Source organism: Furipterus horrens, unplaced genomic scaffold (assembly GCF_987537825.1).
Source record: "Furipterus horrens unplaced genomic scaffold, mFurHor1.1.pri manual_scaffold_17, whole genome shotgun sequence".
Lineage (NCBI taxonomy): Eukaryota > Metazoa > Chordata > Mammalia > Chiroptera > Furipteridae > Furipterus > Furipterus horrens.
In genome coordinates this window covers 405,472-427,431 of record NW_028327187.1, presented here as the reverse complement: position 1 = coordinate 427,431, position 21,960 = coordinate 405,472, and the positions used below count along the sequence as shown (strand labels likewise).

Sequence of the window (21,960 nt, the reverse complement as noted above, 5' to 3'; positions counted from 1 at the left end):
TCCTCCCCATCATTCCTACACTTGCTCCCTCATGCCCTCCATATGCCCTTTTGTCCTCCATGCCCCCTAACCCTGTAACTCCCCTTTCCCTTCCATGGTCCCTTTCACTCTCCACCCCCCCAATCTCCTCCATGGTCCCTCCCACTCTGTACCACCTCCATTCCCTTCTATCTCCCTCCATTCCCTTCCATTCCCCTCCACTGTCCTCCACCCCAATTCCCTCCATGGTTCTTCTGGCCCTCCATCCCCTCCCCATTCAGCTCCATGGCCCCTCTCACTCTCCACCCCCCAATTCTCCTCCATGGTTTCTCCCACTCTCCATCCCCCCCCCGGCCTCCCCCATGGTTCCTCCCACCCTCCAGCCCCTCCCATCAGGCCAGCTCTCTACCAATGATGAGTCGGTGACATCATCAGAATGGTCCCTATGCCATCACGTAACGGATCTGCTACTGTTGCCAGGCAACCCAGTGTGTACAGCAGGAAAGAGCAGCAGAGGAGGGCAGTTTTTGGGTGTTTGTAGTGATGGAGGGGTCAGAGGTGGTGGATTTGACAGCCGACGAGGAGTCGGAGGTGGTAGATATGACAACGGAGGAAGATCAGGACGTGATAGATTTGACAGCGGAGGAGGAGCCTGACCTGGTGGTACTGATAGACCCAGAAAACCCGGAGCAGGAGACGCGGATAGACCGAGAAGACTTGGAGGAAGAAGAGCTGATAGAACCATCAGCTGAGGAGGAAGCATCACACAGCAGTTTACAGGTAGGCCATCCCTCAACCCATGCCCCCCAAAACCGGTGGACCCCCAACCCGTTGCCCCTCCCTAACCCACGGTCTCCCCCTAACCTATGGTCTCCCCCTAACCCGTGGCCTTTCTGCCCCCTTTTCCCTATCAGGACGATCTGATGCCCGTTCCCATGGAGGTGCGAGTCAGGGCTCTAAAGCGCCTGCACAGGGAGTTCCTGGACATCACCAAGGACCCCCCACCCATGTGCTCTGCTGGGCCCGTGGACATGGAACATATGTTCCACTGGGAGGCGGTGATCATGGGGCCCCAAGGCAGCCCGTACGAGGGAGGAACCTTCTTCCTAAAGATAGATTTCCCAGGGGATTACCCCTTAAGAGCCCCACATGTGTACTTCACCACACGGATTTTCCACCCCAACATCAACAGAGGAGGAGAAATCTGTCTAGACATCTTAGGGCCCAACTGGTTCCCGGCACTGACTGTGCCCCAGCTGTTGCTGTCAATCGCCTCCTTCCTATGCGACCCCAACCCAGATGACCCGTTAGTGCCGCGTATCGCAAGAATGTACGTGACCAATAGGGCCAAGTACAACGAAAAGGCGCGGGCCTGGACCAGGAAGTATGCCATGTAACTGACATGTAACTGACAAGGAAATGTGAAACATTGTGTAATAAATGCGTGGCAATTTCATCGGTTGTCTCTTGACTGCTCTCTAGGAAGCGACGTTTGCCCGTCTTTCTGGGCACACGGTGTACTCCTTCCACATGGAGGGCGGTGGGGAGGCGTGGGGGTGGGGAGGCGTGGGGGTGGGGAGGCGTGGGGGCGGGGAGGCGTGGGGGTGGGGAGGCGTGCGGGTGGGGGAGGCGTGGGGTGTGGGAGTGGAGAATTCATGGAACTGCTCTTGTACATTCCGGCGACTGTCACGGGGGTTAGTGCCTGGGACCCAACCAACCAGGACAGAGCGCAAGTGGTGGGCCAGCCGAGGAGCCGGGGCTCCCTCCACCCCGCCCCCTTCCCTTCTTCCAGGCCTCTCACCCTTCCTCCCCATCATTCCTACACTTGCTCCCTCATGCCCTCCACATACCCTCCTGCCCTCCATGTCCCCTAAGCATGTAACACCCCTTTCCCGTCCATGGTCCCTCCCACTCTGTACCACCTCCATTCCCTTCCACTCCCCTCCACTGTCCTCCACCCCAATTCCCTCCATGGCCCCTCCCAGCCTCCAGCCCCTCCCATCAGGCCAGCTCTCTAGCAATGATGAGTCGGTGACATCATCAGAGTGGTCGCTCCGACATCCTGTAACGGATCTCCTACTGTTGTCGGGCAATCCAGTGTGCACAACAGGAAAGAGCGGCAGAGGAGGGCAGTTTTTGGGTGTTTGTAGTGACTGAGGAGTCAGAGGCGGTAGAAATGGCAGAGAAAGGGAAAGTAGAGGTGGTGGATTTGACAGCCGACGAGGAGTCGGAGGTGGTAGATATGACAACGGAGGAAGATCAGGAGGTGATAGATTTGACAGACCAGATTGTCTCGGAGGAAGTAGAGATGGCGGAGCAGATAGGCCCGGAAAACCCGGACGTGGCGGAATTCGTAGAACTGGAAGACCAAGAGGTGGTGTGGATGATAGACCTGGAAGACCCGGAGCGGGCGGAGACTACAGACTCGGAAGACTCAGAGGAGGAGCTGACAGAATCGGAAGACTCAGAGGAGGTGGAGCTGGTCGACCTGGAAGACCTGGAAGACCCTGAGGAGGAGGAGCTGCTAGAACCATCAGCTGAGGACGAAGCATCAGACAGCAGTTTACAGGTAAGACATCGCAGTGCAGCCGAGTCCCCAGCTCTCCCTGCCCCCCCTCCGCCCCACTGTCCCTGTCCCCCGACACCCCGTTGACCCTGGAGACGGCTTCAGCCCACTTATCCACGACCTGCTGGGTGGCCAGCCCCCATAACCAAAGGTCCCCCCAATCCGTAGGGCACACTTCGTGGGCTTTCCCTCAACCCATGCCCCCCAAAACCCGTGGACCCCCAACCCGTTGCCCCTCCCTAACCCGCGGTCTCCCCCTAAACCACGGTCTCCCCCTAACCCATGGTCTCCCCCTAACCCATGGTCTCCCCCTAACCCGTGGCCTTTCTGCCCCCTTCTCCCTATCAGGACGATCTGATGCCCGTTCCCATGGAGGTGCGAGTCAGGGCTCTAAAGCGCCTGCACAGGGAGCTCCTGCACATCAACAAGGACCCCCCACCCATGTGCTCTGCTGGGCCCGTGGACGTGGAACATATGTTCCACTGGGAGGCGGTGATCATGGGGCCCCAAGGCAGCCCGTACGAGGGAGGAGCCTTCTTCCTAAATATGTATTTCCCAGCAGATTACCCCTCAACCCCCCCTTATGTGTGCTTCACCACACGGATTTTCCACCCCAACATCAACAGAGAAGGAGAAATCTGTCTAGACATCTTAGGGCCCAACTGGTTCCCGGCACTGACTGTGCCCCAGCTGTTGCTGTCCCTCGCCTCCTTCCTATGCAACCCCAACCCAGATGACCCGTTAATGCCGCATATCGGAAGAATGTACCTAACCGATAGGGCCAAGTACGATAAAACGGCGCGGGCCTGGACCAGGAAGTACGCCATGTAACTGACATGTAACTGACAAGGAAATTGACACATTGTATAATAAATGCGTGGCAATTTCATCGGTTGTCTCTTGAGTGTTATCTCGGAAGCGCTGTTTGCCCGTCTTTCTGGGCACACGGTGTACTCCTTCCACATGGAGGGCGCTGGGGAGGCGTGGGGGTGGGGAGGCGTGGGGGTGGGGAGGCGTGGGGGTGGGGAGGTGTGGGGTGGGGAGGCGTGGGGGTGGGGAGGCGTGGGGGTGGGGAGGCGTGGGGGTGGGGAGGTGTGGGGTGGGGAGGCGTGGGGGTGGGGAGGCGTGGGGGTGGGGAGGCGTGAGGGTGGGGAGGCGTGGGGGTGGGGAGGCGTGGGGGTGGGGAGGCGTGGGGGGTGTACACCTTGCACATTAGGGTGTGTGTGGAGGGGTAGCGGAGGCATGGGGGTAGGGAGGTATGGCGATTACCAAAAGGACAGCAGTATGAGGGGACTTCCAACAGAAGTGGGTAACAGGGGATAAATGGTGATGAAAAGAACACAATGAAAAATAAATTTAAAAAATACTTTCATCCTCTACAATTTGTTTAATTTTTGTGAGTGGTATAAGGTAGGGGTCCAATTTAATGCTCCTGCCTGTGGCAGGCAGTTTCCTAACACCATATTTTGAAGAGACTACACTTGTCCCGTTGTGTATTCTTGGCACCCTTGTCAGTTAATATGTGATCCTCCACGTGACGGTTATTTCTGGGCTCTTGATTCTGTTCCATGGGTCCGCGTGGCTACTTTCCTGCCTGGACTGGACTGTTCTGATCACTATACCTTTGCAGCACAATTTGAAGTATGATCAGAAATGCTTTGGCTGTTGAAAGTCATCTGTGTTTCCAAACAAATTTAGGAATTTTTTCTTATTTCTATGGAAAACATCATTGGAATTTTGATACAGATTGTAGTGAATCCTACAAATGGCTTTGATTAGTATGGATATTTTAATAATGTTATACAAATTATCCAATTAAATTTTCTGATCCTGAACATGGGATATTGTTCCATTTGTTTGTGTCGTCTTCAAATTGTTTGATCACAGTCTCGAAGTTCTTATTATACAAAACTTTCACTTTCAGGGTTAAATTTATTTCTATTTTAATTTGGTTTGACGCTAGTATGAATGGGACACCTTATATTTTTTGTATGTTTTATTGTTAGTGTATAGAAATGTGATTGATATATGTGCGTTGATTTTATTTCTGCAACCTTATTTGGTAATTAGTTCCAACAGGTTTTTGGTGGAGTCTTTATCATGTCACCTGCAAATAATGACAATTTTACATCTTCCTTTCTGATGTGGATGCCTTTATTCTTTGTCGGCCTAATTGTTCTAGCTAGGCTTTCCAGTGCACTGTGCTAAATAAGAGTGGTAATGATACAGAGAGATCTGATCAGATGACTGGGGAGAAGGAGGAGGCCCTGTGTAGGAGGAGGTTGCTGAGGTAAATAGTCTAGGATGGGGTTGGCTGAGAAGCTGGTGCCTCCAGAGCGCATGGAGGGCTGGGTCTCTGGCTCCTGGGCTGGCCAGCTCTGACTCTGAGGCTCTTCTTCCTCCAAGATGCCCAGATGACCGTGCTGCAGCCGCCTGCATTTCCCAATGGATGGCATTTTGAGTGGGAAGGGACTCTGGCCACAGCTGAGGATCAGGCTGGCCGGGCAGAGGCTGGCAGGGTTATTCTTCTTCAGGGGTCTAGAGGGGACAGGCTCTGAGGCGGAAGCCTGCCATTCTTCCAGAATTGTGTACCTTTTGTGTCTTACGTTGTTTTAGTTTGTAAACTAATCCTATAGAAATAAGATAATTAAAACAAGGGAGACTGATAGGAAAATTCAGGTGTTAGAGTTTAGCCTTCATTGAGAGGCTTAAGTGACTAGTGCATGTGGGAAGCTGTTCTTGCAATAAAGACTCTTTTCCTTTGTCACCAAACATTTACCTCCGGAATTTTGCTTAGAGGGTGGCGACGGGCAGTACACTCGCTTTAAGGAATGGAATCTCCCAACTGCATAGGATTCGGAAGTGCCAAGCAAAAATCTTTCCTTAATTATAGCTATCAGTTGATGAACCCGTGTGCCACTGTCAGACCGTCAGTCCCTTAAACTCTAATTATATGTATCGTTGCATAAAATGCCCTAAAAGGAAGTCCTAGATCTCAGTTGAATAAATAGACCATGACATTGAAAGTAGACTGATCCACATGGGTACAGTCGATCCATTTTCACATTCATTGCTGAACTTTCACCTGATTTCTAGACTCATCTCCACAAAACAGGTGATGGGTATTACCATTGGGAAACTGAAAAAAAGCCTTTATTTTATATGTTATTTTATTTTTAAGAAACAGCATTAAAATGCTTAGACATTACTAAGACATTGGTAGAGAAATAATAAAATCCCAAAAGGGTGAATAAAATACAGAAAAACTAAAACATGGACTAAACCAAGAATAATCTTAGTTAACTCTTTATACAACACATTTTATTTCCATTTAATTAGGCCTCGTTCTATGATGAAAACTATATTTTAATGACTTAAATTTAAAATGATTCTCATGTTCTTTGCAGTTGCATCAGCAATCAGTGGTCAAAAATTGTTTTAAAGTAACTTATATGAAATACTTTGAAAATGAATGACAGTAATAAAATATAAAAAAACCCAATTGGGATATTAGAGAGTTAATTGCAGCCTGTGCTCTCTGTGGTAATTTACTCCCTGCTCCAAATTGTTTACATGAACACGTGGATACATTTTCTTGTGCTTACAGAGAAACAGATGTCAAATTTCTGCAGATGGAATCTCAAGTAAGAATGGAATGAATATGGCAGAGGTATGCTTTCTCAGGGATAGAGCTGATCCTTGGATCACAGTCTTGAAAAAAACTGCATTCCATTTTCTATTGAAAAAGATATGATTTATTAAGATATTAAGTTCGTATCAAGTATTTTTTTAGTGGCATACTAAATTATAGTCACTATTTGATAAAGAACTATGTAATAAGCTTATTTTGCTTATTACAATAAAATTATATAGGTTTCAGGTGCACAGTTCTATAACACATCATCTTTATATCATATCATGTGGTCACCACCCCAGGTCACATCCCCTTCTGTCTCTCTGTCCCCCCCTTTACCCTCTCCTACCTCCCAGCCACCCGCCTTTCCCTCTGGGCATAAGCATACTGTGGTCTGTGTCTATGCATCTTCTTGTGTAACCCCTTCACCTTTCTCACTCAGCCCCCCAACTCCCCTCCCCTCTGACAGCTGTCTGTCTGTTCCCTGTATCTGTGAGTCTGTTTCTCTTTTGGTTGCTTGTTCATTGTTCATGCATGTGTTATGAGAGATTGAACTAGGTTTCTAGAATATATTCAAGATGGAGTCTTACGTGAGAAACAGTGTAATGGAAAACACTGGTAATACCCACTGAGTAGTGGGTTATAGGGAGTGATGTAGAAACATATAAAAAGAATTCTGATCTGTCGAGACTGAAAACTGAAAAAGTAGTAACCATTAGCAGAAACACAGTTTTGGTAATTAGGTTATGGGTTCAGATTTTTGACACACTGAAAGTGAGGTCTCGATGGAGCATCAGAATATAAACAGCCAACTATCAAAGAGAAATACGAGAAAAATGTCCCAGAAAGGTTTTAACTAAGTACATAAACTTCAGGTAGAAGTGATAATTGAGATATTAAGGTAAATTAATTCTCTAAGACAGAAACTAAAATGAAATGAGACAGCAGCATTTTATATTTAAGGAGCAAGAAAGCAAGCAGTTATTAGAAAAACAACAAAACCTCAGTTGAAAGGGTCACAAATGAAGTTTAAGAGCATTTCCATAAAAACAGCTACAGGGAAAGCAACTTAGTGAGAACTAAGAAATTGGTTTTATTATTTGGGAATCAGTCTATGGAATAATTTTACCATTAAGGTTGAGGAAGGGATTATAATACAAAGAATTAGAGTGGATTGATGTTGCCGAAGTAGAGGGAATGATTGCATACCATTTTTTAAAAGTTTGGGCAACTCGGAAACCAAAGACAGGCAGGATTCATGGGCTGCTGATGAGGTTGTGCCCCCCACCGAAGCTCAACTGTAGATGAATATACTCCTTCTCCCACCCCACAGTTTTCTATGGAAAGGAAAGAACTAATTCTTGATTTCCTGTGCCCTAGACTGGGCTAAGGAGCAAGTCTCCAGTTTTAGCAGAGAGGGACCAAGCGAGTCAAAGCAGCAGGGAGGCTAGTCAGTGAACAAAAATATTGCAGGACTTCAGTACTTTAATAAGAATTGGAAAGAAAAAAAAATCCATGAGAATTAATCAACATGGGCCTACACAACGTGAACAATATAAATGTGAATCCAGGCCAATCCAGAATTCTGAGGTTTATCCATCAGTGATTTAAGTTTTAGGTAGTTTGGGAGCAAGACTTGAGGGGGAAGCAATATATATGACTATTGCTATTCATGTCACAAGGAGAGCTAAGGCCATTGATATGATGCCTATATCAATCAGGGTTCACTAAGGACCGAGCTTGCAGATCAGATGTATCCAACTGAGAAGCGCAGTCAAGGCAGAGGCTGAGGAATGAAGCATGTGTTTGAAAGAGTAGGGAAGTTTTTAAGTTTGTTTTGTTCAAGGTAACCTGAGCTTCTGCATTAAATATTCAAGCGAAAGGCTAGAATTTAGGGAAGAAAGTAATACATTAAGTAGGAAGAAATAAAGTCAAGGTGGTCCTTTCCATTTCATTAAAGAGATAGAAATTAAATTTATACAGTGGACAATTTCTTAATATGCTTATATACATATTGTAGAGTGGTGATCCATAAACACAGGGCTTTGTCTTCATGGGGTACACAGTCTACCAAGAGGACAAACAAACAAAAAAATAAGTATTATGATGAGACTTCTGGGGCAAAGAACAGGACACTGTAAAAAAAATAGTTATGCGAGATGTATTTGGAAGTAGAAATTGCAGGACTTGCAGTTCCTAGGACTGAGAGTCATTCAGTGTGCCAAATAAGGATATTACAGAATCAGATTAAAAAGAAAAACTAATTTAATCAGTCTGGTAGGTGAGACTCAAATAATCAAAATAGCCATTTATTTCATCTACCGACACTCTTTTATGATGAGGTAGAAATTGAATCATGGAGTAGAACGACCTATACTTGGATCATTTTCTGCTCCTCTTTATTCAGATGTGACTTAAAAATAAACCACCTGTAAAATTGAGGATCCTAGCCTTTGATTTCTGTCCTTATAAATCAAAATGGAAACCATTTCAACTAAATTGTAATAAAACAGGAAGATTTTAAAATACTACCTACTTTTTTTTTAATTTCTCTTTATAGGATTCTTCTATTGTTGTTCTATTACAGTTGCCCCAGTTTTTTCCCATTGCTCTCCCCTGCCCTGCCCACCCTGGTGTCCGTGTCCATGGGTCATTAATACTGATTCCTTGACTAGACCCTTCCCCTTCTTCCCCCCCCCCAGTAACTATTAGTCTGTTCCTTGTTTACTTGCCTCTGGCTCTGTTCCCCTAGTTTGTTTGTGTTGCTCTTTAGTTTCCTGTATTAGGTGATATCATATGATATTTTTCTTGAATTACCTGGCTTATTTCGCTAAGCATAATTCTCTCTAGTTCCATCCGTGTTATCACAAATGGCAGGACTTCCTTCTTTTTCTCTGCTGCATAGCATTCCCTTGTGTAAGTGTACCACCGTTTAATAAATATTATTAGCTATGGAGGTTCCCTGACCTTCTCAGTTAATACAAGTGTAAATGTGGTCTTTCTTCCTGGACAATTTTATTACATTGGTAATGGTGCTACTTCATGGTTTTTGCCATTTTAATGTTTTAAAATCCTAATTATGTGTAGAAGGGTTATTGTACAATCAAGGCTTCATTGGTTCTGTGCTTCTATAAATGGCCCACTTTAATTTGAAACATCTGTGTCTGGTTTAAAGCGATAGTATATTATGTAACTGTAAAACCATTCCTCCTTTATGACTAAATGAATAAGTACTCTTGAAATAGATGAAACTGTACTGTCGAGGCACCTCTCTGCTCTGCAGAGCCAAATGAGGATACCTTCCATTTCTCTCCGAGCAGGTGCAAGAGGCACAGTACGGCAGCTGCTGACTTCGAGGGAACCCCATTTATGCTAAGACTTTATATTACAGTAGATGTGCCATAAACTTAACACAGTTTGAAAGGCTCTAATGAAATACCAAGCAATAAGCAAACCCAAGAACCAAAATTGGTACCCCATAGTATTTCAGCAGCCAGAGTATGGCTGAGGAAGAAAACGTGCTTTCATTTTCTCACCGGAAAAGGACAAACAAAGGAATGGGAAACATAATGTTCAAAGCCAGTTCATACTGAAGGTCTGGTTATGTTATGGATGTTTTATATGTCAGTTGCCTAGTTTTTTCTACTGTCAAAGGAAGTGGGTAGGATTTAAAGCAAATTAACTAAACTGAGCACCAATGGTTACTAAGATAATCTTTATTTGATACAGAAAAAAGAATAACAAATAATGTCCCCAAAGAAACTTTAGTGTCTATTTTCCCATGTTGTATTTTTATATGTGTGTAATTTTTTATATTTACCAATGGATATCTTCAATAAAGCTTAGAAACATTATTAGATGTTTGCATACTTGAAGAGTTTCTTCACTGTCATTAGTGATTTGCAAAAATATTTAAGGAGACTGACGTCAATTTGAGAGCTTTTTTATGAGAGGTTCATGATTAGTTACAGGAACAATTAAATTCCGTTTGAGATCAGTAGGAGAATTAATGTTTTAAATGATAAGAAACCTCATCTGTATGCAGAGGCTCTAAAATAGTGTGAGGAGTCTGTAGCAACATATCTCCATGCATGCAATATAAAGGCTAATTTATAAAATATTTGCTAGGGATGATACTTCTTCATCCTCTAGAGGAAATGCTAGGAAAATTTATCATGGATTTCAGAAAATGAATTCACAAGGGAAATTTCTCACAATGGTTTCTCACGCATCACCAGCACTACTGACTAGCCTGAACTGCCACACCATCTAATGGGTCTTCTTCCTTGACTCAAAACCTTTCCCACTGCTTAATGGGGAAAACACAAAATAGCTCTATTGAATTCTAGAATAAAATCCATAGAAACTTTCTATCCGTGGCTCTCCATCACCTTGACTTTCTTTTATAAGAACTCCCCTTCCCCATGGTGACCATTCTTTATGGGACTGTGCAATAGGGTGTCCATTCCTTCCTCAGGCAAACTGTAGTTAGAAATCCAAGCTTGTCCTGATCGGGTGGGGCTCACTTGGTTGGAGCATCCTTCTGTACACCAAAAAGTGGTGGGTTCGACCCCCAGTCAGGGTGCATACAGGGGGTAACAATCAACACTTCTCTCTCCCTTCCTCTCTCTCTAAAGTCAGTAAACATATTGACTTTATTGTTTATAAACAATAAAGGAAAGCCAAGCTTAGTCAATTGGAGTCTTTCTTTAGCAGAATAAGAGAGGGAAAAGTGGTTAGGCTTGATTCACTCTGGCATCTATGTCAGTCATTGAATCATACTCTTCTACCATTTTTGTATCTAGTCTACCAGCTATTCAGAATTATCCTGCTTCTGAGGACTGTGCAATATCTACTGTGTGTGTTTGAGTGTGTGCAGGGGGCGTAATTCAAAAAACATTTTTTTTCTTGTAAGCACAGGACTCATTTGACAAAATGGTGAATAATATTGTCTTGACAAAGCACTTAAGAGTATTAAAAATATCAAAAATATGAACAATAAAATGGCAATGAATACATGTCTATCAACAACTGAATCTAAAAAACAAAATACCCCCCCCAAAGCAGAAAAGAGATAGAATCATAAATACAGAGAGCATTTTGATAGATGCCAGATGGGAGGGCGCTGGGGGAATGGGTGAGGAGGTGAGGGGATCAAGAAGCACAAACAGGTAGTCACAGAACAGCCACGGGGATGTAAAGTACAGGACAGGAAATGGAGTAGCCAGAGAACTTACCCGCATGACCCATGGACATGGACAATGGAGGGGGGACTGCCTGAGGGAGTGGGGGGTGCTGAGTGGACGGGGGCAAAGGGGAAAAATCAGGACAGCTGTAATATCACAATCAATCAAATATAATTTAAAAATATAAGAAATGTAACAGGCCATTACATTTGTTCCCCACCTGTCTTGTGTGGCCGTGAGGAAGCCCACACTGGTTCAGTCCTCTGTCCATGAGAAAGGCCGCACTGAACCGCTGCTTCTGACAAACACGCCTTCCCAGCATTGAGGCACCACTCTGTCCGTTGCTTCTCTGCCAGGTGTGGAGCTTCTTCACGGTCATGTGTTGACTGGCCTGTCCCGTATTCGTAACATCAGAAGCAAAGAGAATTCCCAAAGACATGTGTATTTTCTTCTCCTGTGTGCAAACTGGGAGAGGTTTTAGTAATTAGATGCAACTGTGTCTTCCATGCTGTATACATAATACATCTGTGAAGGAAATAATCAGTATTTGATCTTTGGAACCATAATTATGTTTTTCATATAAATGGGATTATTATGGCCTGTGTAAAAGCAACATCTGCCTCACTCTTGCTTAAGATTCTTCTAGGTTTCTGCCATAGCTACAGGCCTGTGAGAAATGCTCCAAGGTGTCTCATGTATCCTAGGTAATGAAGTCCTTTCGGGTTAGAGACTGAAACAAACCAAAGGCTGCATCCCAAAGAGAGTAAGCAAGAAAATCTTCCAGTTGATACTGTTAACTTTTTTCCTCCTGTAGGCTAAAACCCAGTGCTAACCAAGCAGTACTACTTGTTTGGGGGGCTAGTTTTTAAGTAGCCCACGCTCCCAAAACAAGTTCCCACCAGGAAGAGATGTTGCCCAACCCACTGCAGACGGGGGTTGTTGCTAACGGAATGTCAGTTCTAGTTGCACTCAGCCATTTTTTAATCAGTTGTCCTTAGGAAATTGTTTAACCAAATGATCCTTAAAACATCCTTAAAGCACACTGCATAAAGCTTTGGCTTAAAGTCATTAATAGAATTACCTCCTGAGTATGATAAATGAGGTTTCAGAATGCCTCCAGGTCTTTCTTGGCTTCAGACATAATAAGGACATACTTAAAATTTCAAACAGCAGTTCATTATTGTAAATGGACCTCCTAGCCTTTCCAGCCAAAGCATTCTTTACCCTTCTAATTCTAGATAAAACCTTATGCATCTTACGGATGAAACAAGAGAGGATGGCTGAGAAAGAATGTGTGTGCTTGCTAATGACTCAAAATTCCATACACCTTATTTTGGATTTGGAACCTCCTTTTAAGTGGTTTAAACATCTATTTTCAAAATGACACATTTATTCAACATAACTTCATGGGTTCTATTGAATGGACAACATTTTCCCTTATGTGCTGGGGACCATGAATCTTTCATCTGATAGAGGATAATTTTATATTGATTTTTATATATTTATGTATAATGATATATATATATATAATTTTTCTTTCAGAGCTTTTACATGGTCTCTATTGAGCTAGGTGTCAGTATTGTAAAATTTCTGAGTATGTTGATAGCTACTTTAATATCAACTAAAACTTTAAAATTCTTGTCTTTTTCAGTGGGTATATATTGAGCACCTAGTATGTGCTCAGTTCTGGGGATAAAATAGTGCACTGAAGCATGACTCCTACTTTAGCAGAGCTTACCAGTTAATCATTATCAGGGCTCAGTGGTTTTTCTCAGACTATGTATATCCTGTCATTAGACACTAAACTCTGAGAATCATTGCATCTTGTCTATGTGACAGAGATATCAAATTCTCTTTTGTTCTTCGTTAGTTTAATTTGGGGTTATTTTTTCTCCATAAACTAGTGAGATGTCAAAGCATAGGTTACAAAAAAATGGTACTCGGGAAATCTAGCTTCTAGTTGCAGCTTACTTTCTAAAACACTATATGAGCTGGGGCATACAGATGGTTCTAGAAATTTCCTGAAGGGAAGATGCAGAAGTTCTATAGGTTTTGGATAATAAAACATACCAATTCTATGGCTTCTAAAAACATGTCAATATGACTGACAGTTTACAAGATGATTCTGCTAAAATGTGCCCCAAACCTGTGAAATGATTGCATGTGGCTATTTCCTGGCCTTGGCAGGACAAGAGTAATTGAGTCACCTTGTCCACCAAGATATTCAGTGAAATGCCATCAGTTTTTCCTTGGAAAGAGGAGAGCCACAGGTAACCTCTATATGTAGATTTTTTATTCAAGTACTTTAGCTCTATTTGTTTAGATGCTTAATTAAACACTGAAGGTAATATCCTCCCCACTGCTTTTGCAGCTGTAGCAGTTGAGTGGGGTGGGAGAATGAGTATATTATTACATTCATTACTAATTCATCTACAGTTGAGTAGATAGAAAATAGAATGAGCTTAAATCAAGAACGAAGAATCTCCTCTTTCTGCCCTTTCAACCAACCTCAACTGCAATTGTATAGACATTGAATTTGGAGTTTTCCTTCCCATGGGACCTCATCTTCAGTTACACTGAACATTTATTCTCGTTTATAATTAAATTCCACTATGATTTATTGTTTGGCTAATATTCCTGATGAGTTTGGATTGCTAATTGCATTCCTTTTGTGTTGTGCTACATTTCATATTAGCTGAAAGTGTGTTTCTCTACCTCTGCAAATCCTTCACATCTCTAGGTCAGCAAGCACTACAATTTGTTGAGGACGTAGGGGTAGAAAAGGCATTCCCTCCTGCACACTTGACACGTGGTGTTTGTCACAGGTGACGTATTTCTGAAAGAAATGAAAGCAATTAATTCAAATTGTACCCCATTTTACCTAAAACAACCTCTGTAGTGGGTTGTCCATGTGTGTGAATAAACGCTATCCTAGCATTCAGCAAGGGTATGCCTCGTGCTCATGAAATGCAAATGATAATGAGCAAATTATTTTTAAAACCAAGAAAGTTTGTTTGCAGATAGGAAACTTTTTCTAATACTAAAAATATTTGGGGACCACATCCATATCCTGATACTTGTGGGAAATCAATATATTTATATCTTAATAATATCATCAGGGATATTCCTATTCTGCCTTTATTTTGCCTCGATGTGTCAGTTCAGGCCCACAGAACTGAATTAATTTTGAGTGACCAGTCTCAGTGTCACTCAAACTTCAACCAGTGGGGGCTGCGTGATGCTTTATGACCAATTTGAAACGACTGATAATTTCCTAGGATCATTACTTTTCTGTTCGGTGGGAAATGTTGATGGCAAAACAATGGTGACCAACCCACCTGCCACCACGTCCAGGCGGCCCCGGCTCACCCCAACATGTGCGCAACCAACACGGCTGCCAGCGCGCCCAGGCGCCACTGGCCGCCCCAAAAGGCGCACCCAGGACCCCTGAACCCGCACCAACGGGCATGGAACTAGCCCGCCTGCCACCGCGCCCATGCGCCCCTGGCCCGCACCAATAGGCCCGCAACAAAGCCCCCTGCCGGCGCGCCTATGAGCGCCATGCCCGCATCCACAGGCGCGCAACAAAGCCGCCTGCGGGCGAGTGCCGGCACCCCGGGCAGGCCCCAACAGGCGACCAAACAACAGACTTGCCACTGCGCCCGGGTGCCCCTGGCGCTTCCCACAGGCACGCAGTCAAGCCACCAGGCACTGCGCCCAGACGCACCCAGGACCCCGGAACCCGCACCAACAGGCATGGAACTAGCCCGCCTGCTGGCGTGCGCATGCGCCCCTGGTCCGCAACAAAGCATCAACAGGCATGTAACTAGCCGGACTGTTGGCGTGCGCATGCGCCCCTGACCCGCACCAATAGGCCCGCAACAAAGCCCCCTGCCGGCGCGCCTATCAGCCCCATGTCCGCACCAACAGGCCCACAACAAAGCCGCCTGCGGGCGAGTCCCGGCACCCCGGGCAGGCCCCAACAGGCGAGCAAACAACAGACTTGCCACTGCGCCCGGGTTCCCCTGGCGCTTCCCACAGGCACGCAGTCAAGACACCAGGCACTGCGCCCAGACGCACCCAGGACCCCTGAACCCGCACCAACAGGCATGGAACTAGCCCGCCTGCTGGCGTGCGCCTGCGCCCTTGGCCCGCACCAATAGGCCCGCAACAAAGCCCCCTGCCGGCGCGCCTATGAGCGCCATGCCCGCATCCACAGGCCCGCAACAAAGCACCAACAGGCGTGGAACTAGCCGGCCTGTTGGCGTGCGCATGCGCCCCTAGACCGCACCAATAGGCCCGCAACAAAGCCCCCTGCCGGCGCGCCTATGAGCGCCATGCCCGCATCCACAGGCGCGCAACAAAGCCGCCTGCGGGCGAGTCCCGGCACCCCGGGCAGGCCCCAACAGGCGACCAAACAACAAACTTGCCACTGCGCCCGGGTTCCCCTGGCGCTTCCCACAGGCACGCAGTCAAGACACCAGGCACTGTGCCCAGACGCACCCAGGACCCCTGAACCCGCACCAACAGGCATGGAACTAGCCCGCCTGCTGGCGTGCGCATACGCCCTTGGCCCGCACCAATAGGCCCGCAACAAAGCCCCCTGCCGGCGCGCCTATGAGCGCCATGCCCGCATCCACAGGCCCGCAACAAAGCACCAACAGGCGTGGAACTAGCCGGCCTGTTAGCGTGCGCATGCGCCCCTAGACCGCACCAATAGGCCCGCAACAAAGCCCCCTGCCGGCGCGCCTATGAGCGCCATGCCCGCATCCACAGGCGCGCAACAAAGCCGCCTGCGGGCGAGTCCCGGCACCCCGGGCAGGCCCCAACAGGCGACCAAACAACAAACTTGCCACTGCGCCCGGGTGCCCCTGGCGCTTCCCACAGGCACGCAGTCAAGCCACCAGGCACTGCGCCCAGACGCACCCAGGACCCCGGAACCCGCACCAACAGGCATGGAACTAGCCCGCCTGCTGGCGTGCGCATGCGCCCCTGGTCCGCAACAAAGCATCAACAGGCACGTAACTAGCCGGCCTGTTGGCGTGCGCATGCGCCCCTGACCCGCACCAATAGGCCCGCAACAAAGCCCCCTGCCGGCGCGCCTATCAGCCCCATGCCCGCACCAAAGCCGCCTGCGGGCGAGTCCCGGCACCCCGGGCAGGCCCCAACAGGCGACCAAACAACAGACTTGCCACTGCGCCCGGGTGCCCCTGGCCCTTCCCACAGGCATGCAGTCAAGCCACCAGGCACTGCGCCCAGACGCACCCAGGACCCCGGAACCCGCACCAACAGGCATGGAACTAGCCCGCCTGCTGGCGTGCGCATGCGCCCCTGGTCCGCAACAAAGCATCAACAGGCATGTAACTAGCCGGCCTGCACGCAACCGCCCGCTTGCCCCCACTCCAAGGTGATACGGGCCCGCCCCAACAGGCACGCACCAACATGCCTGCCGAGGCGCCCCCGGCTCACCCCAACATGTGAGCAACCAACACGGCTGCCAGCGCGCCCAGGCGCCACTGGCCACCCCAAAAGGCGCACCCAGGACCCCTGAACCCGCACCAACAGGCATGGAACTAGCCCGCCTGCAGGCGTGCGCATGCGCCTTTGGCCCGCACCAATAGGCCCGCAACAAAGCCCCCTGCCGGTGCGCCTATGAGCGCCATGCCCGCATCCACAGGCCCGCAACAAAGCACCAACAGGCGTGGAACTAGCCCGCCTGCAGGCGTGCGCATGCGCCCTTGGCCCGCACCAATAGGCCCGCAACAAAGCCCCCTGCCGGCGCGCCTATCAGCCCCATGCCCGCACCAACAGGCCCACAACAAAGCCGCCTGCGGGCGAGTCCCGGCACCCCGGGCAAGCCCCAACAGGCGACCAAACAACAGACTTGCCACTGCGCCCGGGTGCCCCTGGCCCTTCCCACAGGCATGCAGTCAAGACACCAGGCACTGTGCCCAGACGCACCCAGGACCCCTGAACCCGCACCAACAGGCATGGAACTAGCCCGCCTGCTGGCGTGCGCATGCGCCCTTGGCCCGCACCAATAGGCCCGCAACAAAGCCCCCTGCCGGCGAGCCTATCAGCCCCAAGCCCGCACCAACAGACACGCAACCGCCGCTTGCCCCGACTCCAAGGTGATACGGGCCCGCTCCAACAGGCACGCACCAACACGCCTGCCGAGGCGCCCCCGGCTCACCCCAACATGTGAGCAACCAATACGGCTGCCAGCGCGCCCAGGCGCCACTGGCCGCCCCAAAAGGCGCACCCAGGACCCCTGAACCCGCACCAACAGGCATGGAACTAGCCCGCCTGCTGGATCCTGAAACACCAATTCAAAAGAGCCTATGCACCCCTGTGTTCATAGCAGCACTACTTACAACAGCTAAGTGCTGGAAACAACCTAAGTGCCCATCTGTAGATGAGTGGATCAAAAAACTGGTACTTTTACACAATGGAATACTGTGCAGCAGAAAGAAAGAAGGAACTCATGCCATTTACGACAACATGGATGGACCTGGAGAGAATTATGCTTAGTGAAATAAGCCAGGCAAAGAAGGACAAACACCATATGATCTAACCTAATACAGGAGACTCATGAACGACACAAACAAACAGGCAAAACAGAACCAGAGGCATGTAAACAAGGAGCAGACTGACAGTGACCAGGGGGAAGGGGGAGGGAGAGAAGGGGGTAAGTAGGGGAAGGGTCTAGTAAAGAAACTAGTATAAATAACCCATGGACATGGACAACTGGGTGGGGACTGACTGTGGGAGAGGGGTGGGCTGTGTTGGGGGGAGCAGTGGGGGAAAAAGGGACACAACTGTAATAGAAAAGCAATAAATAAATATAAAGTAAAAGATGTTAAAGGAAGTTAAAATAGGGCTTAGAGAAAATTGGTATCAATGCTTATATGAGAAAGTAAGAGAACCTCAACTATAAAAATATAAAATTAGAAGAGCAAATTATTTCCAAAACAAATAGAAGAAAAGGAACAATAAAATTCATAGTGGACACTAATACAGTTGAAAATTCTGTGAGTTAAATTCTCTGATTGCACAATATCAATATTTAGTGTTTGTGCGGTTGCACTTTTCCTAGGATTTTGATTTTTCAAGCTCAAATTTTCTCAACAGCTAGTTCTCCAATCTACTCAATGAGATGTTTTTATTTGCTTTTTATCTGGCAGTTTTTGCTTTTGTTTGTTTTTAATAAAGTTGGAAGCAAACTGATCATATTGAAAAGATCCAACATTGCCAACTTTTTTTGTGATGCTGACTCAGATTAAGCTGTGGTTTACTAACTTAAAAATGTTCTTGATAAACCACATATTTGAAAGTAGTTACATATTTATTCAGAGGCAGTATAAAATATGTGGATTTTAATTTCATGAGACTTTAATTGGTGATATACTTCCTTCGTTGTTTTGTGTAACAGGGAACTGGTTTTTTAAAGAAGTATTTATTTGTTGGCTCAAAGGAAATACAGCTTCATTAATCTTCTCTTTCATTGTAAGCAAGACAATAAACTCCCATTTACTTATTTGTGAGGAGTTGCCAACAGATATAAAATTGTGGCTCTTGGAGAGCAAGTTTATAAGTCACATACATTTGAAATGTGAATACATGTTTATATTAATCAATCAATTAATTTTTAAATCATTTTTTAATTTTTCAATGACAGATGACATATAATATTAGGTTCAGGAGTACTCCCCAGAGAGTAGACATTATGTAACTTGCTAAGTGATCATCCCGATAAACCTCACACCCATCTGACCCCATACAGTTATTAGAATATTATTGATTATACCTGCTGTGCTCTCCTTTCCACCCCTGTGACTGTTCTGTAACAAGCAATGTGTACATTTGTACTTCTCAAGCCCTTCCCCTTTTTACCCGGCCCCGAACCCCCACCTCATGTGGCAACCGTCAAAATGCTCTCTGTATCTATGAGTCTGTTTCTGTTCTGCTTGTTCATTTATTTTGTTTCGGAGGGGGGAGAAATGGGGACTAAATGTTAATGGGTTAGGGTGTTGAAGGGTTCTGTAATTACATAGTTGTGATGGGATTACATTCTTCAGAATACATCAACATTTACTCAACTTTACACGTTCAAAAGGAACCTTTTGTGGTATGTGATTGCCCATTAATTACAAATATTTTTTAAATATTTTCATCTGAAAAAATGTACTTATATTTTTAAGATAATACTACCTCTGCTACTATGTGTATGCATATTCACTGCCAAAATCTATTGTAATTATTTTATTACTCCCTAAATGTAAAAAAGGAATAAAATATTTAAAAATCAAGAGACTTATTTGGCCTATTAAAAAATGTAATCAGCAGTTTTTTGGTTGTTGCTTCTTCAGAAAGAAAGAAAACATGCAGGAATAATTTGATAGATAGGTCTCTTTTTAGTCTTGTAGTCCTTCAGCAACTAATTTACATGTGACTGAATTCAACGGATGCTAGAATCTTTATTTGCAAAGAAATGTTTTTGTTTGTATTAAAAATATCTAATATGACAGTGTGAACATGTCTGGACAAATATATATTCATATAATTCTCATGTAATTATTAAGGAGTACTCTGAGTTACGGATCTCAAAACTCCTTTCTCTTTTAGTGTAATCTACTTTTTCATATATTCTTAAACATTTAGAGGCGATGTTTATCAATGACTCAAGTTTCTCTTTTACTCAAATCTATAAACCATCTACCATTAGCTGATCTTGTTCACCTCCTCTTTATTAAGCAGTATAAACTAGGTTATATTGTGGTTGCAAAAAGATCTTAGTGGGTTATACTCACAATAATGTTTGTTTCTTCCTTCTTCTATTTGTCTAACATGAGGCATCAGGGAGTCTCTGCTCCTTGTAATCGCTCAGGCACACAGGGGGACAGATCAGTTACCATCTCCAAAGTTTCTGTGTAAAGAAAGATAGAACTTCGTAGACTCTTGAACTCCTGGTTAAATACCCTGGCTGTTAAATCACAAACATCGGTTGTGCCATGTCACTGGAAAGTGGAAAATGGAAATATTTGGTGAACAGCAAAATGCCACAGGGAGAGTTGGACCCTTTACACATGGTTATACCACTAAACGTCCAGACTCTCAGACTCAACAGTGTTTAGAGAATTGACGTAATCTGTGGATTGGATAACACCAAATTTGGAAGGAAAATAAAGCACCAAATAACACCAAAATAAATGTAATATGGCTGTTATTACATTTAATTGATATGTTTCATTGCAAGGAAATATTTAATATTTGATGATACAATAATTGAAGAAAAATAAGTAAATGATGAAGGAAGTGACATTATAAGTCAGTCTATTTATCTTTGATTTCAAGTAACAAACCATTTTAAGTAAAGTTCTGAATATCGCTTTTATGTCAGCACAAAATACCTGCAATATGGTAAATTGAAGAAGGGCAATGTTTGTGTTTGTTATTCTAGGGTAAGATTTTTTAAAGGGATAATGTCAGAAACTGAGTCCTGATCATACAGATTTTCTCTCACTGTGACAGAATGCAGAGATTGACTCACCCGCTCTTTACTTAAAGCAATGTTTGCTATCAACTCACTGTGTTCCAATGTTATCAGAGAAAATTAAAATATGTAGTTGACTCAAAACCCTGATTTTTAGCCATCTCTCCTGATAAACCTTTTTTTTTTTTTATCTGCAAGCACCAAGTAGTTAAACTGTCTCATTTGGTTTTTTTTTAATTTTTTTTCTTTCATAACATGCAAATAGACAATTGAAATCATTAAATCTTAACAATATTGCAGTACTTAGTGGTCGAGGGCACGCAAGTAATTCCAGCAGACAGAATGGGATGGACTGAGGGCTGCCGCATGCTCAGGCAGGATCAGCACTGAGCAGTGCAAGCACCTTCCTTTTATTGGATTTTGCAGATATGCTAGTCAACAGGGAGGGTCCAGGAATGAGCTCACAGGCACATCCAGGAATGATTACAATGTACTTGAAACTTACAACAGAGGAAGCTTAAAGGATCAACTGAAGAGAACGCTTCCTGATAAACAAGTCTATATATCCTCTATAGATTCAAAAACAGAAAAACAGAAATCCAATCACTTATTCTTTTAAGGCTAAGGAACAGATGCACTGTTCAGAAAGCAGTCAAGGTTAAACACCATTTGTACTTAATTTTGTTTGATTTCCTTGTCAACATCAGGGAAGATGGAGTACTCAGCAAGATTCTTTTTAAGTCACAGGATGTCTTTAAGATCCTGAGTCCTGAGCAGTCAGAGACTGTCGGCACCATCGAGTCCAGCTCGCTGCTTGAATCATTAAACACCTGGACCAAGAGGCATGTAAACATACCTCAGATCAGAAGTCTTGATTTCCAGCATCATAACAAATACATAGTTTTGTTAAAATAATGTTCTTTCTGTACTTATAAACAACTGGGAAAGTAAAATATAAAGGGAAGAAAGAAGGAAAGAAAGAAAGAAAGAAAGAAAGAAAGAAAGAAAGGAAGGAAGGAAGGAAGGAAGGAAGGAAGGAAGGAAGGAAGGGAGGAAGGAAGAAAGAAAGATAGAACGAAAGAAAGAAAGAAAGGAAGGAAGG

General features: G+C 45.4%; 2 protein-coding genes across 2 annotated transcripts; both read left to right on the top strand.

Annotated features, from left to right (window-relative positions):
- Positions 1-914: 914 nt before the first annotated feature.
- Positions 915-1,376, top strand: LOC149990322 (ubiquitin-conjugating enzyme E2 D2B-like). Its single transcript, XM_090264350.1, has one exon. It carries the CDS (start codon positions 915-917, stop codon positions 1,374-1,376), a length of 462 nt encoding a protein of 153 aa, XP_090120476.1.
- A 1,559-nt stretch (positions 1,377-2,935) lies between these two features.
- Positions 2,936-3,376, top strand: LOC149990321 (ubiquitin-conjugating enzyme E2 D2-like). Its single transcript, XM_090264414.1, has one exon. The coding sequence runs from the start codon at positions 2,987-2,989 to the stop codon at positions 3,374-3,376; it is 390 nt and encodes a 129-aa protein (XP_090120540.1). The 5' UTR covers positions 2,936-2,986.
- Positions 3,377-21,960: the final 18,584 nt, after the last annotated feature.